Genomic DNA, 12,029 nt, shown 5'->3' on the forward strand with positions numbered 1-12,029 from the left:
CAGTCCACCTCCTTCCAACAGACTGCATCAGTCAGTCTGACCCACACAGCATTAGCACACTTACACACAACCCTCTCCACTTTAGTCTGCCTTCAACACACACATTACAAATATGAGCTTTCAGGTGCATTAGATGATGTTCATGGGGTACAAACAGTGACTCCTTGGGCTGCCACACCTTTGAGAACTCTTAAAAGCATCAGTAACTGGATCCACAAATCAGGTTTCTATTGAATTTAATCCAACATTTTACAAGGTTGACAGGTGTACTTGTACAGTGTTAGAGCAGAGCAGGACAGACACAATCTGAACAAAACACTTTGGAAAGAGACCAGAACACGGCTCACAAACACTCACACAGGAGCACAAACACTCTCACACAGGAGCACAAACACTCTCACAGGAGCACAAACACTCACACAGGAGCACAAACACTCACACACTCTCACACAGGAGCACAAACACTCACAGGAGCACAAACACTCACAGGAGCACAAACACTCACACAGGAGCACAAACACTCACAGGAGCACAAACACTCACACAGGAGCACAAACACTCACACACTCTCACACAGGAGCACAAACACTCACAGGAGCACAAACACTCACACAGGAGCACAAACACTCACAGGAGCACAAACACTCACACAGGAGCACAAACACTCACAGGAGCACAAACACTCACACAGGAGCACAAACACTCACACACTCTCACACAGGAGCACAAACACTCACAGGAGCACAAACACTCACACACACTCTCACACAGGAGCACAAACACTCACAGGAGCACAAACACTCTCACAAACACTCACAGGAGCACAAACACACTCACAAACACTCACAGGAGCGCAAACACTCTCACAAACACTCACAGGAGCACAAACACACTCACAAACACTCACAGGAGCGCAAACACTCACACAGGAGCACAAACACTCTCACAAACACTCACAGGAGCGCAAACACTCTCACAAACACTCACAGGAGCACAAACACACTCACAAACACTCACAGGAGCGCAAACACTCACACAGGAGCACAAACACTCTCACAAACACTCACAGGAGCACAAACACACTCACAAACACTCACAGGAGTGCAAACACTCACACAGGAGCACAAACACTCTCACAAACACTCACAGGAGCGCAAACACTCACACAGGAGCACAAACACACTCACAAACACTCACACAGGAGCACAAACACTCACACAGGAGCACAAACACACTCACAAACACTCTCACAGGAGCACAAACACTCTCACAAACACTCACAGGAGCACAAACACTCACACAGGAGCACAAACACTCTCACAGGAGCACAAACACTCTCACAGGTCTGAAGGAATGCAGCTTTACAAAGAGTCAGCTCCGTGGAAAGAAATGTCGCAACATATCAAATCAGAATAAATAGATTTTCAGACAAACATTCTGAGATTGGGTCATGTTCCACATGTCACCAAATCAGCTGCACTGACAGCACACTGGCAGTCATATGACTATGCAGCCATGTTGCTGAGGTTTTGGATGCTCATCTGGACATGCTGCATTTTTTCATCTGTTCTGTTCTGTGTGGTTATATCTGATAAAGATGGGATTTATTTCTGCACAGCTATTGTTCCTGGTGCTGTGACACACACACTCTGCTCAGATGGGTGGAGTCGGCCTGGGCTCACACAGGTAGAAGAGCGTCTCCTCACTGGCCTCTGCCTCCGTCAGAGGCTCCAGGCCAATCAGGGAGCTGCGCGGTGGCTGCTTCGACTCCAAGCTGGTGTCCAGCAGCTCCGAGGGCGCCTCAGCCTCCACAACACCAACAGGGCTAGAGGAGGTGCCAGCAGGGCCCAGATCCGTCTCTGGAGGAGGGGCACAGCCATCAAGGAAGGCCAACAGGGGGAAGCAGGTGTACTGGATCAACTGTTTATCTGAACCAAAGGCACACAAAGAAGTCCGCTGAGAGTTCAGGACCAGTCCAGTGTGAAGTATTCTTCTTCTTAAATCTAAATCACTCTCTTTGGTTGCAAACACCTTTCATTATTTTCCCTTTTTAATACAGATGAGTCCACTTTTATTGCTCTTAAACTCAACTTAATATAACACACTGCATCAAATCACCATATGCTATATGCACACAGGTGTTTTTAATGTTTTTGTAAAGCACTTCATGCTCGAGGTGTCGCTTTATTTATGCCTTAAAGGCAGCCTCACTTCACCAGAAGCCTCTTCTCTCACGGGCTGCTGCGTTAAAGGCAGCCTCACTTCACCAGAAGCCTCTTCTCTCACGGGCTGCTGCGTTAAAGGCAGCCTCACTTCATCAGAAGCCTCTTCTCTCACGGGCTGCTGCGTTAAAGGCAGCCTCACTTCACCAGAAGCCTCTTCTCTCACTGGCTGCTGCCTTAAAGGCAGCCTCACTTCATCAGAAGCCTCTTCTCTCACTGGCTGCTGCCTTAAAGGCAGCCTCACTTCACCAGAAGCCTCTTCTCTCACTGGCTGCTGCCTTAAAGGCAGCCTCACTTCATCAGAAGCCTCTTCTCTCACTGGCTGCTGCGTTAAAGGCAGCCTCACTTCATCAGAAGCCTCTTCTCTCACTGGCTGCTGCCTTAAAGGCAGCCTCACTTCATCAGAAGCCTCTTCTCTCACTGGCTGCTGCGTTAAAGGCAGCCTCACTTCATCAGAAGCCTATTCTCTCACTGGCTGCTGCGTTAAAGGCAGCCTCACTTCATCAGAAGCCTCTTCTCTCACTGGCTGCTGCGTTAAAGGCAGCCTCACTTCATCAGAAGCCTCTTCTCTCACTGGCTGCTGCCTTAAAGGCAGCCTCACTTCATCAGAAGCCTCTTCTCTCACTGGCTGCTGCCTTAAAGGCAGCCTCACTTCATCAGAAGCCTCTTCTCTCACTGGCTGCTGCCTTAAAGACATGGTTGGTAATCCTGTTCAGAAACACATTTTGTAATACTGGGTGAAATGGTCCGTGTATCCTGAGAGAAATATAAACAAGATGTATTTAGAAAAGGGACGAAAATAATCAGCCTCACTTCACCAGAAGCCTCTTCTCTCACTGGCTGCTGCCTTAAAGGCAGCCTCACTTCATCAGAAGCCTCTTCTCTCACTGGCTGCTGCCTTAAAGGCAGCCTCACTTCACCAGAAGCCTCTTCTCTCACTGGCTGCTGCGTTAAAGGCAGCCTCACTTCACCAGAAGCCTCTTCTCTCACTGGCTGCTGCGTTAAAGGCAGCCTCACTTCATCAGAAGCCTCTTCTCTCACTGGCTGCTGCGTTAAAGGCAGCCTCACTTCATCAGAAGCCTATTCTCTCACTGGCTGCTGCCTTAAAGACATGGTTGGTAATCCTGTTCAGAAACACATTTTGTAATACTGGGTGAAATGGTCCGTGTATCCTGAGAGAAATCTAAACAAGATGTATTTAGAAAAGGGACGAAAATAATCAGCCCTCTGTGGCAGCTGCAGGACTGAGAAAAAGCTGACCAATCCGAGATCAGCGGCTGATCTCGGATTGGAGCGCCTACAAAAAAACAATCAGATGCCTCTGCTTTCTGCCTACCCCCCCTCTGTCGGCTCCCTGCTCCGTGTGCGCACGCGGTTCTACCGGCTTTGGATGAAGCACTGACGGAATGGGGAGGGGGGGGTGGAGCTTAGAGGAGGGGACACTTTCGAATCTTGCTAGCTCTCTTGCTAGCTCTCTAGGATTACCTACCATAGCTTTAAAGGCAGTCTCACTTCACTTCAGACCTCATTCTAGGAGTTCTTTGCTCTGTTGGAAACCCAAAGATATGTAAGAAAAGGCTGATCTTTGACAGCTTGGCTGAAACATGACTTCAAACCACTGAACAATCAAATATTTTCTAATTTAAATCACCGTTTTAGCTGCCTAAAACAATGGTGCCATTGTATACATACACCCTGCATTGAAGTGCTAACTGAATAAAGAAAGATGGAGAGAATAAAGCAGGAAAGGATTGTTGGACGGGTCGGCTGAATGACTCACCTGTGTTATCCAGCTCCGCCCTGTTATCCTGCTCTGCCCTGTTATCCTCCTCCGCCCTGCCTCTGCTGGCCACTGGACTCTTCTCTGTGGCACACACATTCTCCTGAAACACACAGGAGCCCATACACAAGTCTCACTTCCAGCCGACAGATGTACAGCTGGGATTTTAAAGATAGAGTAACAATCATTTGAAAAAGGGAAGTCCTGTCCTCTAGATCAGTGTTTCCCAACCTTTTTCAGCCTGGGTACCCCCTGAGCCTTCTTGTCACACCACGAGTACCCCCTCACACATACAACGCGTGCGATGATTCTCCAAAAGTAGAGCAACACAGTGGTTATTACATGAAAATCATTTTATTTAATATCCTTAACTTGAACATAAAATTCTCAGGCTTTCTCTCTCTTTTTTTTTAACCTCAGTTGAATTCAACATAAGAATAAAAAACATTTTCTTGAAATATAAATAATTAACCAAAATAGTATAAATACTAAATCAAAATAATCTTCCTTTGTTATCTAACTTAAACAAGTAACATTTCTCTTTTTTTTAAGAATATATGAACATAACTCATTTCTCTCTCTTTTTAAGAATACATTAACAGGCCTAACTAATGTAACATTCATCACAAAACTGGAGTCTCCTTCATAAACAGTCCTCCATAAAAGTGTGACGCCTTAATAAAAAAAAATAAATAAATAAATAAAAACTCCCCGTGCGCCGCGTACCCCCTGCAGTACCTCCGCGTACCACTAGGGGTACGCGTACCCCCGGTTGGGAAACACTGCTCTAGATGATGATTCCATAGAAGGAAATATCTGGAGCTACCTGTCCCAGCAGTAACTGCAGGCAGTACCTTCAGTGTGTACATACAACAGACTGACCAGGCCACATCATCTGCCTACCTCTGGCCTCATCCCTCACCATACACGCTGCTTTCTGCACTCAAATATAATATTCCATAAGAGAACTTATGATCAACTACTGTGAGGAGCTCCCTCCAAAGCATTCTGCCCCATCTAAGCTTCAGTGAGCCAGAGCCCAGAACATGCAGTTTAACTAGCGTGCTGTATTTAAAGGGGTCAGAGATGTTGGGCTGAGTGGAGGTGGAACTGCTCGGATCACTCAGGTTCTGTGTGTTAGTGACTTTACCTCAAGGGCATCCAGATCCACCCCAAACTGTTTCCCATAAAGCATGGCCTGGAAGTCCTCCAGACTGCAGTCAATGCTGTCCAGGTAGTCCATGAGCTCCAACCTGGCAATACACACACACAAGGCGCACACACACACACACACACGCACACACACACACACACACACAAACACACACACACAGACACACACATACACGCACGCACACGCACAAACACACACACACACACACACAAGGCAAGGCAATTTTATTTATAGAGCACAATTCATACACAATCCAATTCAAAATGCTTCACAGCTATATAAAATCACAAGAAGGCATTAAAAAGAAATAATAAAATAATAAAAATAAAAAATAAAAAAAATAGATAAGATCAAAGAAATAAAAAGCATGATTTAAATTGTAAACAAAAAGAAAGAAATCAGATAAAACCAGTAGTTAAAATGTGATTAAGTTTTGAGCTTTATTCAAATGCAGCTGAAAATAGGTGTGTCTTCACCCTGGACTTAAATCCACTGAGCGTTTCAGCTGATCTGAGGCTTTCTGGGAGTTTGTTCCAGACATGTGGAGCATAGAAGCTGAATGCAGCTTCTCCATGTCTGGTTCTGACTCTGGGAACTGATAGAAGACCGGATCCAGATGACCTGAGGGGTCTGGAAGGTTCATACTGGGTCAGGAGGTCACTGATGTGTTCTGGTCCTGGGCCATTCAGAGCTTTATAGAGCAGCATCAGAACTTTAAAGTCTATCCTCTGATGGACAGGCAGCCAGTGTAAAGACCTCAGAGCTGGACTGATGTGGTCCACTTTTTTGGTCTTAGGCTACGTGCCCACGACAACGGTAACGACAGATAAACGCAGAACATTTCGACAGATGTGCCTATCTTGCACACGGCGACGGCGTTTTTAGGAGTTCAAAACGGAGAAAACACAAACGCCCTCCAGAGTGGAGATCTTGAAAACGATCCAACCTCTCGTCACTGTAGGAACAGTTCAAAATGCAGAAGTGCGTTTTTTGCACATGTTAAGTGGGTAGTTCTCCATTAACGACTCACATATCTCACTATATTTATTTTGGACACTCTCCCAATCCACATTATCCACTGCCTTGCTGGCTTTGTAGTTCAGTGTCGTGTTCAGGAGCAACTGGACCTCATCATCTGTCCAAACAAAGTTTGAAGGCGTACTGTTGTTGCTGCCGCGCTTCGCCATTTTCTTCCAACTGACGCGGGTGAAGTAGCCACAAAACAGGCATTTCTCATATTTATTAATATATAACTCATATAACAATACCAAAGGTATTGTTGCTACTGCCACCTACGTCCGGGGCGTGCATACTACATCGGCAAACTGTGAGTTTTATACGTTTTCCCTGTTCCCATGGGTAGACAGATATCCACCCCAAGACGCTCGTGAGAACGCAGATAAATTGTGGAGGAAAAAAACGGACATCTGCGTTTATGCTTCAGAGCGTTGTCGTGGGCATGTAGCCTTAGTGAGGACTCGAGCAGCAGACTTCTGAATAAGCTGCAGTTGTCTAACGGACTTTTTAGGTAGACCGGTAAAGATGCTGTTACAGTAATCAAGCCTACTAAAGATGAATGCAGGGACTAGTTTTTCCAGGTCCTGCTGACACATCAGATCCTTTAACCTTGATATATTCTTAAGGTGATAGTAGGCTGACTTTGTTACTGCCTTAATGTGTTTTTCCAAATTTAGGTCTGAGTCCATCACTACACCCAGATTTCTGGCCTGGTTGGTAGTTTCTAGGTGTATAGATTGAAGTTCTGTGGTGACCTGTAATCGTTTCTCTTTGGCTCCAAAGACAATTACCTCAGTTTTGTTTTTGTTTAGCTGGAGAAAGTTGTGGCACATCCAGTCATTAATCTCTTCAATGCATTTACCAAGAGCCTGTATAGGGCCTCAGTCTCCTGGTGACACTGTTATATATATCTGTGTGTCATCTGCATAGCTATGGTAGTTTATTTTGTTGTTTTTTATAATCTGTGCCAGTGGGAGCATGTAGATGTTAAACAGAAGAGGTCCCAGGATGGAACTTTGGGGAACTCCACATGTGACTCTTGTGTGCTCAGATGTAAAGTTACCTATTAACACAAAGTACTTCCTGTTCTCCAAGTATGTTTTGAACCAGTTTAGTACAGTTCCGGAAAGACCCGCCCAGTTTTCCAGTCGTTTCAGTAATATATTGTGGTCAACTGTATCAAATGCAGCACTGAGATCCAGTAAAACTAAGACTGACATTTTTCCACCGTCTGTATTCAGACATATGTCATTAAACACTTTGGTCAGAGCAGTCTCAGTGCTGTGGTGCTGTCTGAAACCTGACTGGAAAGTGTCATAGCAGTTATTTTGTGTTAAAAAGTAATTAAGCTGTTGAAAAAAATGCTTTTTCAATGATCTCACTTAAAGCAGGGCTCAGTAATACGGGGTTTGTTTACCATGCAATACACACCCCAAAGCTGTAGGGGGAGCTCTGTAGAAAACAGGTGACAGTCTAGCCAGACTGTCGTAAACCCACCAGAGGCAATTTACGGTTTATTTTTCAAGACACTGGCAGAGAGTTGGAGAAGACGACGGAGGTTTGCGATGTCTTCAAAGGTATGTAGTAAAAGTAATTATCAAAGCAGTATAAAAGCAAAGAATGAATTGTAAACCATATGTGCATGTTTGTCTTGGCTCAGAGCCCTTTACGACCTGCCGTGAAGCAGTAGTTCTCGGCTCTTGTGTGTCGCGAGACTTCCAGAGCTAAACAAAGCACGCGGCGCCACAGGCAAAGTTGTAAGCGCTGTTTCGGGCTAGGGCCACCAGATGGAGATGGAAATGTCACCGTTTTCATCGGAACGGGTCAGCCAAGCAAACTGATGATTGCCAAGCAATTTTATGACCATGAAAAAGTTGCATAGCATGTCTTTAAAAATGGGAGATTTGAGATAGGCCTGTAGTTGTTCATTTGTGTCTTGTCAAGATTGTCCTTTTTCAGCAGAGGTTTGATTACAGCTGTGTTTAGTGGCTCTGGAAACACACCCGACATTAAAGACAAGTTCACCATCAGTAACAGGTCTGACTCCAAAATCTTTGAGACCCTTTTGAAAAAAGCTGTTGGCAGGATGTCTAAACAGCAAGAGGAGGAGTTCAGCTGACGTAAGATGTTCTCCAGGTCTTTGCTGTTAATGGGTTGGAACTGTGTCATGGTGTTTAAACGGGTTTTCGGTGAAGATGGTACATATGCTGAACCTGCTGCTGATGTACCAACTGCTTGTCTAATATTTTGGATTTTGTCTGTGAAGAATTTGGCAAAGTCATTGCAGGCCATGGTGGAATGAAGTTCAGTTGCCACTAACACAGGAGGGTTTGTTAGCCTGTCAACTGTAGCAAATAAGGCCCGAGCATTAGGACTGTTTTTGGTGATGATGTCAGAGAAGTAGGACTTTCTTGCATTCCTCAGTTGTAAATTATAAGAGTGAAGTTTCTCTTTATAGATGTTATAATGAACCTGGAGATTTGTTTTTCTCCATCTGCGCTCAGCTTTCCGACACTGTCTTCCCATTTTTCACCAGTGTGGAATTTGGCCATGGAGACTTCTTCCTTCCATAACATTTAACATTTTAGCACTGAAGCTACTGACGAGCTCATTAACTGAAGCCCCGGACAGGGCAGGTGTTAAAGAGAAGACCTGGTTAAAGATCTCACTACTGTTTTCAGTTATGCACCGTTTAGAGATCACTGCTGCTGAAACATTTGTGTGCAGTGAAATCGTACTCTCAAAGAAAACACAGGAATGATCCGACAGGCCCACATCAGACACAGTAACCTTTGAAATGCTCAGACCCTCAGAGATCAGTAAGTCTAGAGTGCGCCCCCTATTGTGCGTGGCCTCTGTTACATGCTGAGTCAGCCCAAAGTTATCCAGAGTGTTACTCAGGTCTTTAGTCCCTTTGTCCTGAGGGTTGTCCACATGGATGTTAAAATCACCAACAATAATTACAGTCTAATCTGCGCAGTGTTTGGGGGGCCTGTAAACATTCAGAAACAGGACTCTGGATGAGGCCTTCAGCTGTACAGCCACATATTCAAAGGACTGAAAACTTCCAGGAGATAACTGCTTCCATTGAAATGATTCATTAAATAAGACTGCCCCCCCTCCTCCTCTCCTGCTCACTCTGGCCTCGCTGATAAAGCTGGACCCAGGAGGGGTCGACTCAATGAGAACAGCAGCACTGTTATTTTGGTCTAACCAAGTTTCAGTTAAAAACATCAAATCCAGGGTGTGCTCAGTGATAAAACCATTAATTAAAAATGTTTTACCAGCTAAAGACCTAACATTTAATAAAGCCAACTTGAGTATTTTAGAGGTATTATTTGCCCCCTCGTGTTTGGGAGCAGTCTGTGGCACACAAGGTATGTTTGCTTTATTTAAAGATCTTTCAGATTGCAACTCTCTGTGTTTTGACTGGGCCACATTTCTCCTTCTGTCACCTAAAAGTACAGAAATTTTAAAACCTTCTAATAAACAGGGTCCCAGCTTGTCCTGGGAAAAGTCACAGCTGCCGTAATCCTCGCAGCCTGGACCCTGCACACATCAGACTGCGGAGACAGAACATGATGGCGGCGTGGAGGGACAGGAGGGGGTGGGGTTGGGCGCCGTTGCTTCGGCTGCTCTGCTAGGGGAGGGGCTAGGTGGCGAACCTTTGGCCGCTCTGGTGGGGGGTTTATGGGGGACAAAAAGGGATTGGGCTGGGGGGCAGATCTGAGCCCAGCGTTGACCCGTTCCATCATCTGCTGAGTGAATTTCAGGTGAGGGGAGGAGGGAGAAAGGGAGGGTGAGGAGCGCAATGACCTGTCAGGGCTTTGGGGGCCTGGGGAAGGTCCTGGTCCCTGGTCCTGGTCATTGGTGTTGTCGAGAGGGTTGGGGGCAAATAAGGACCCCTCTTCTTGCCTCTGATGTCTCTCCTTTCTGAAGCTCTTCCCGGGTGGGGGCAGATGGAGTTCCTCCTCAGGGTTTCTGCTGGGCTTTGTTTGTTCCTCTCTATCAGATAACTCCTGGTTTATCTCAGTCTTGGCACCGACCACAGATGGATGACATAGGAAGTAAAATAAGTTGGAGGTGAACAGTTTCACCCCTGTCTTGTTAAAATTAAATCCATTTGCCTTAAAAAGGTGCCTGTGTTCCCAAAAAATGTTAAAATTATTAATAAAATGCACTGAGTGGTCAGCACATGCCGATAAAAGCCATTTATTCAGTGCCACCAACCTGCTGAATCTTTCCTCTCCTCTGACGGGTGGTACAGGTCCGCTGATGAACATGATGATTTATTTATTTATTTATTTATTTTTTCGTTAGCACAAGTTTCTTGTGTTTACCTTGAATAGGGATGGCTCAGGTAATCCTGAAACATCCCATAGTTAAGCTGCTATAGGCCCAGACTGCTGGGGGGCCTCATCTGTCACACCTTTCCTCACTTTACTCTCTTTATGTATATGTGACATTATTGTGGTCATTAACTCGTGTTTCCCTGTTCCAACAGATATCCTTTGAATGGTGTTACAGTGCCGCCGCCGCCGCGCCCCCCTTGTTTTTGAATTGGCTCTATATGAACGAATTGGATTATTTTATGAATTATGATTATTATTAATTAGTTGAATTCCAGTTGGCTTGAATTGGACTTACTATCTAAGTGCCTTGAGATGACATTTGTTGTATTTGGCGCTATATAAATAAAAATGAATTGAATTGAATACAGCTGCATTCAGCGAGCTCACTGCGTTTAATAATCCAATAAAATCCCGTTTCAGAACCTCAGATTGTTGCTTGGACACATCGTTTGACCCTGAATGCAGAACGATGTTTGTCACAGTTGGATATTCATCTGGAATTTCAGGAATTCACTCCTTCATATCCTTGACCATATCCCTAGGAAAGCAGAGGACTTTAGTGTTCTTACCGCACATCCTTTGTACATCATTTACGGCAGAGTCACCCACAATCAGAGTTTCAGGCCCAGCCTTTAGCTTTCCCTGTGGCCTTGTACTTTCTGACAGGTTTTCAGTCCTTGCCTTGCTGCTTTGGGATGGATGGTCATCCAATAGAGATCCAGAGTCCTTCGATAGTGGAGCAAATCTGTTCTGCAGTTTCACGCTCGGTTGTTTTGGAAGTTTGTTGTTAACCTTCCCATTCACGGATGTCCAGTCCTGTTTCCTCCCATGTACAGGGGTAGAAGAGCTCCTCTGTCTCGTGGGAAGTGAAGGCCAGTCGGTTTCACATATTTCGGCTCGCTGTGCCCTGCCTGTGATACGTCCTCCCACTTCCAGGAGACATGATTTACTCTTTGGTTTTGCACCGAGATGGTTCTAGGGAAGATTATTATTCGAGGATTTATTATAGTGCACAGAGTCTACTTTCTTGGTCGCATTATCTGTGCTCCTTAGCTGTGTGTTAGCTTGCTTGACTCCACTATTCTGAATCAATGGCAAGGTTGTTTCATTTCCACACAGTCCATTTACCTCCACATTTACTTCTAAACGATGGATTTTTGTCTCCAGTACTGCAATCTTCTGCAGGAGGCTGTAGTAGTCATCTGTGGAGAAGGGCGGCATCTTGCTGCTAGTTAGCCTAGCGGTTAGCACCTTTCCAAGCTATAGCTTTAGCTGAGTGCTAGGTGCCCTGACACTGTAGATCAGGCTTCAGCTGTGTGTAGGCCACGCACACGGAGCGCTGAAGATAAAGAACTCTAAAAAATGTAAAAAACTTTAATTCCAGAGATTTGTAAGTGTCCAGAAGGTATCGCAGGTAGGCTCACATGGAAAAAAGGGGAAAAATCACGATAAAATCAATAAAATAAGCAAAGCAAGCAGAGAGC

At 45.3% G+C, this 12,029-nt stretch overlaps 1 protein-coding gene across 3 annotated transcripts in view; it reads right to left on the reverse strand.

Annotated features, from left to right (window-relative positions):
• Window positions 1-224: 224 nt before the first annotated feature.
• The window catches only part of hsf2 (heat shock transcription factor 2), a 52,026-nt gene continuing 40,221 nt past the window's right edge, over window positions 225-12,029 (reverse strand). The window contains exons 10-13 of one of the 3 annotated variants that reach the window (XM_075458705.1): window positions 5,153-5,255; window positions 4,003-4,105; window positions 3,712-3,768; window positions 1,872-1,928 (exon numbers count right to left, since the gene is read on the reverse strand). In XM_075458705.1, coding sequence (XP_075314820.1) covers window positions 3,731-3,768; window positions 4,003-4,105; window positions 5,153-5,255 — 244 coding nt within the window. In that variant the 3' untranslated portion in view covers window positions 1,872-1,928; window positions 3,712-3,730. Of the gene's footprint in view, window positions 1,929-3,711; window positions 3,769-4,002; window positions 4,106-5,152; window positions 5,256-12,029 lie in introns of all 3 variants that reach the window. The other 2 variants (XM_075458704.1, XM_075458703.1) reach the window with 2 other exon arrangements.

The sequence above is a fragment of the Odontesthes bonariensis genome, chromosome 24 (assembly GCF_027942865.1).
Source record: "Odontesthes bonariensis isolate fOdoBon6 chromosome 24, fOdoBon6.hap1, whole genome shotgun sequence".
NCBI classification, from domain to species: domain Eukaryota; kingdom Metazoa; phylum Chordata; class Actinopteri; order Atheriniformes; family Atherinopsidae; genus Odontesthes; species Odontesthes bonariensis.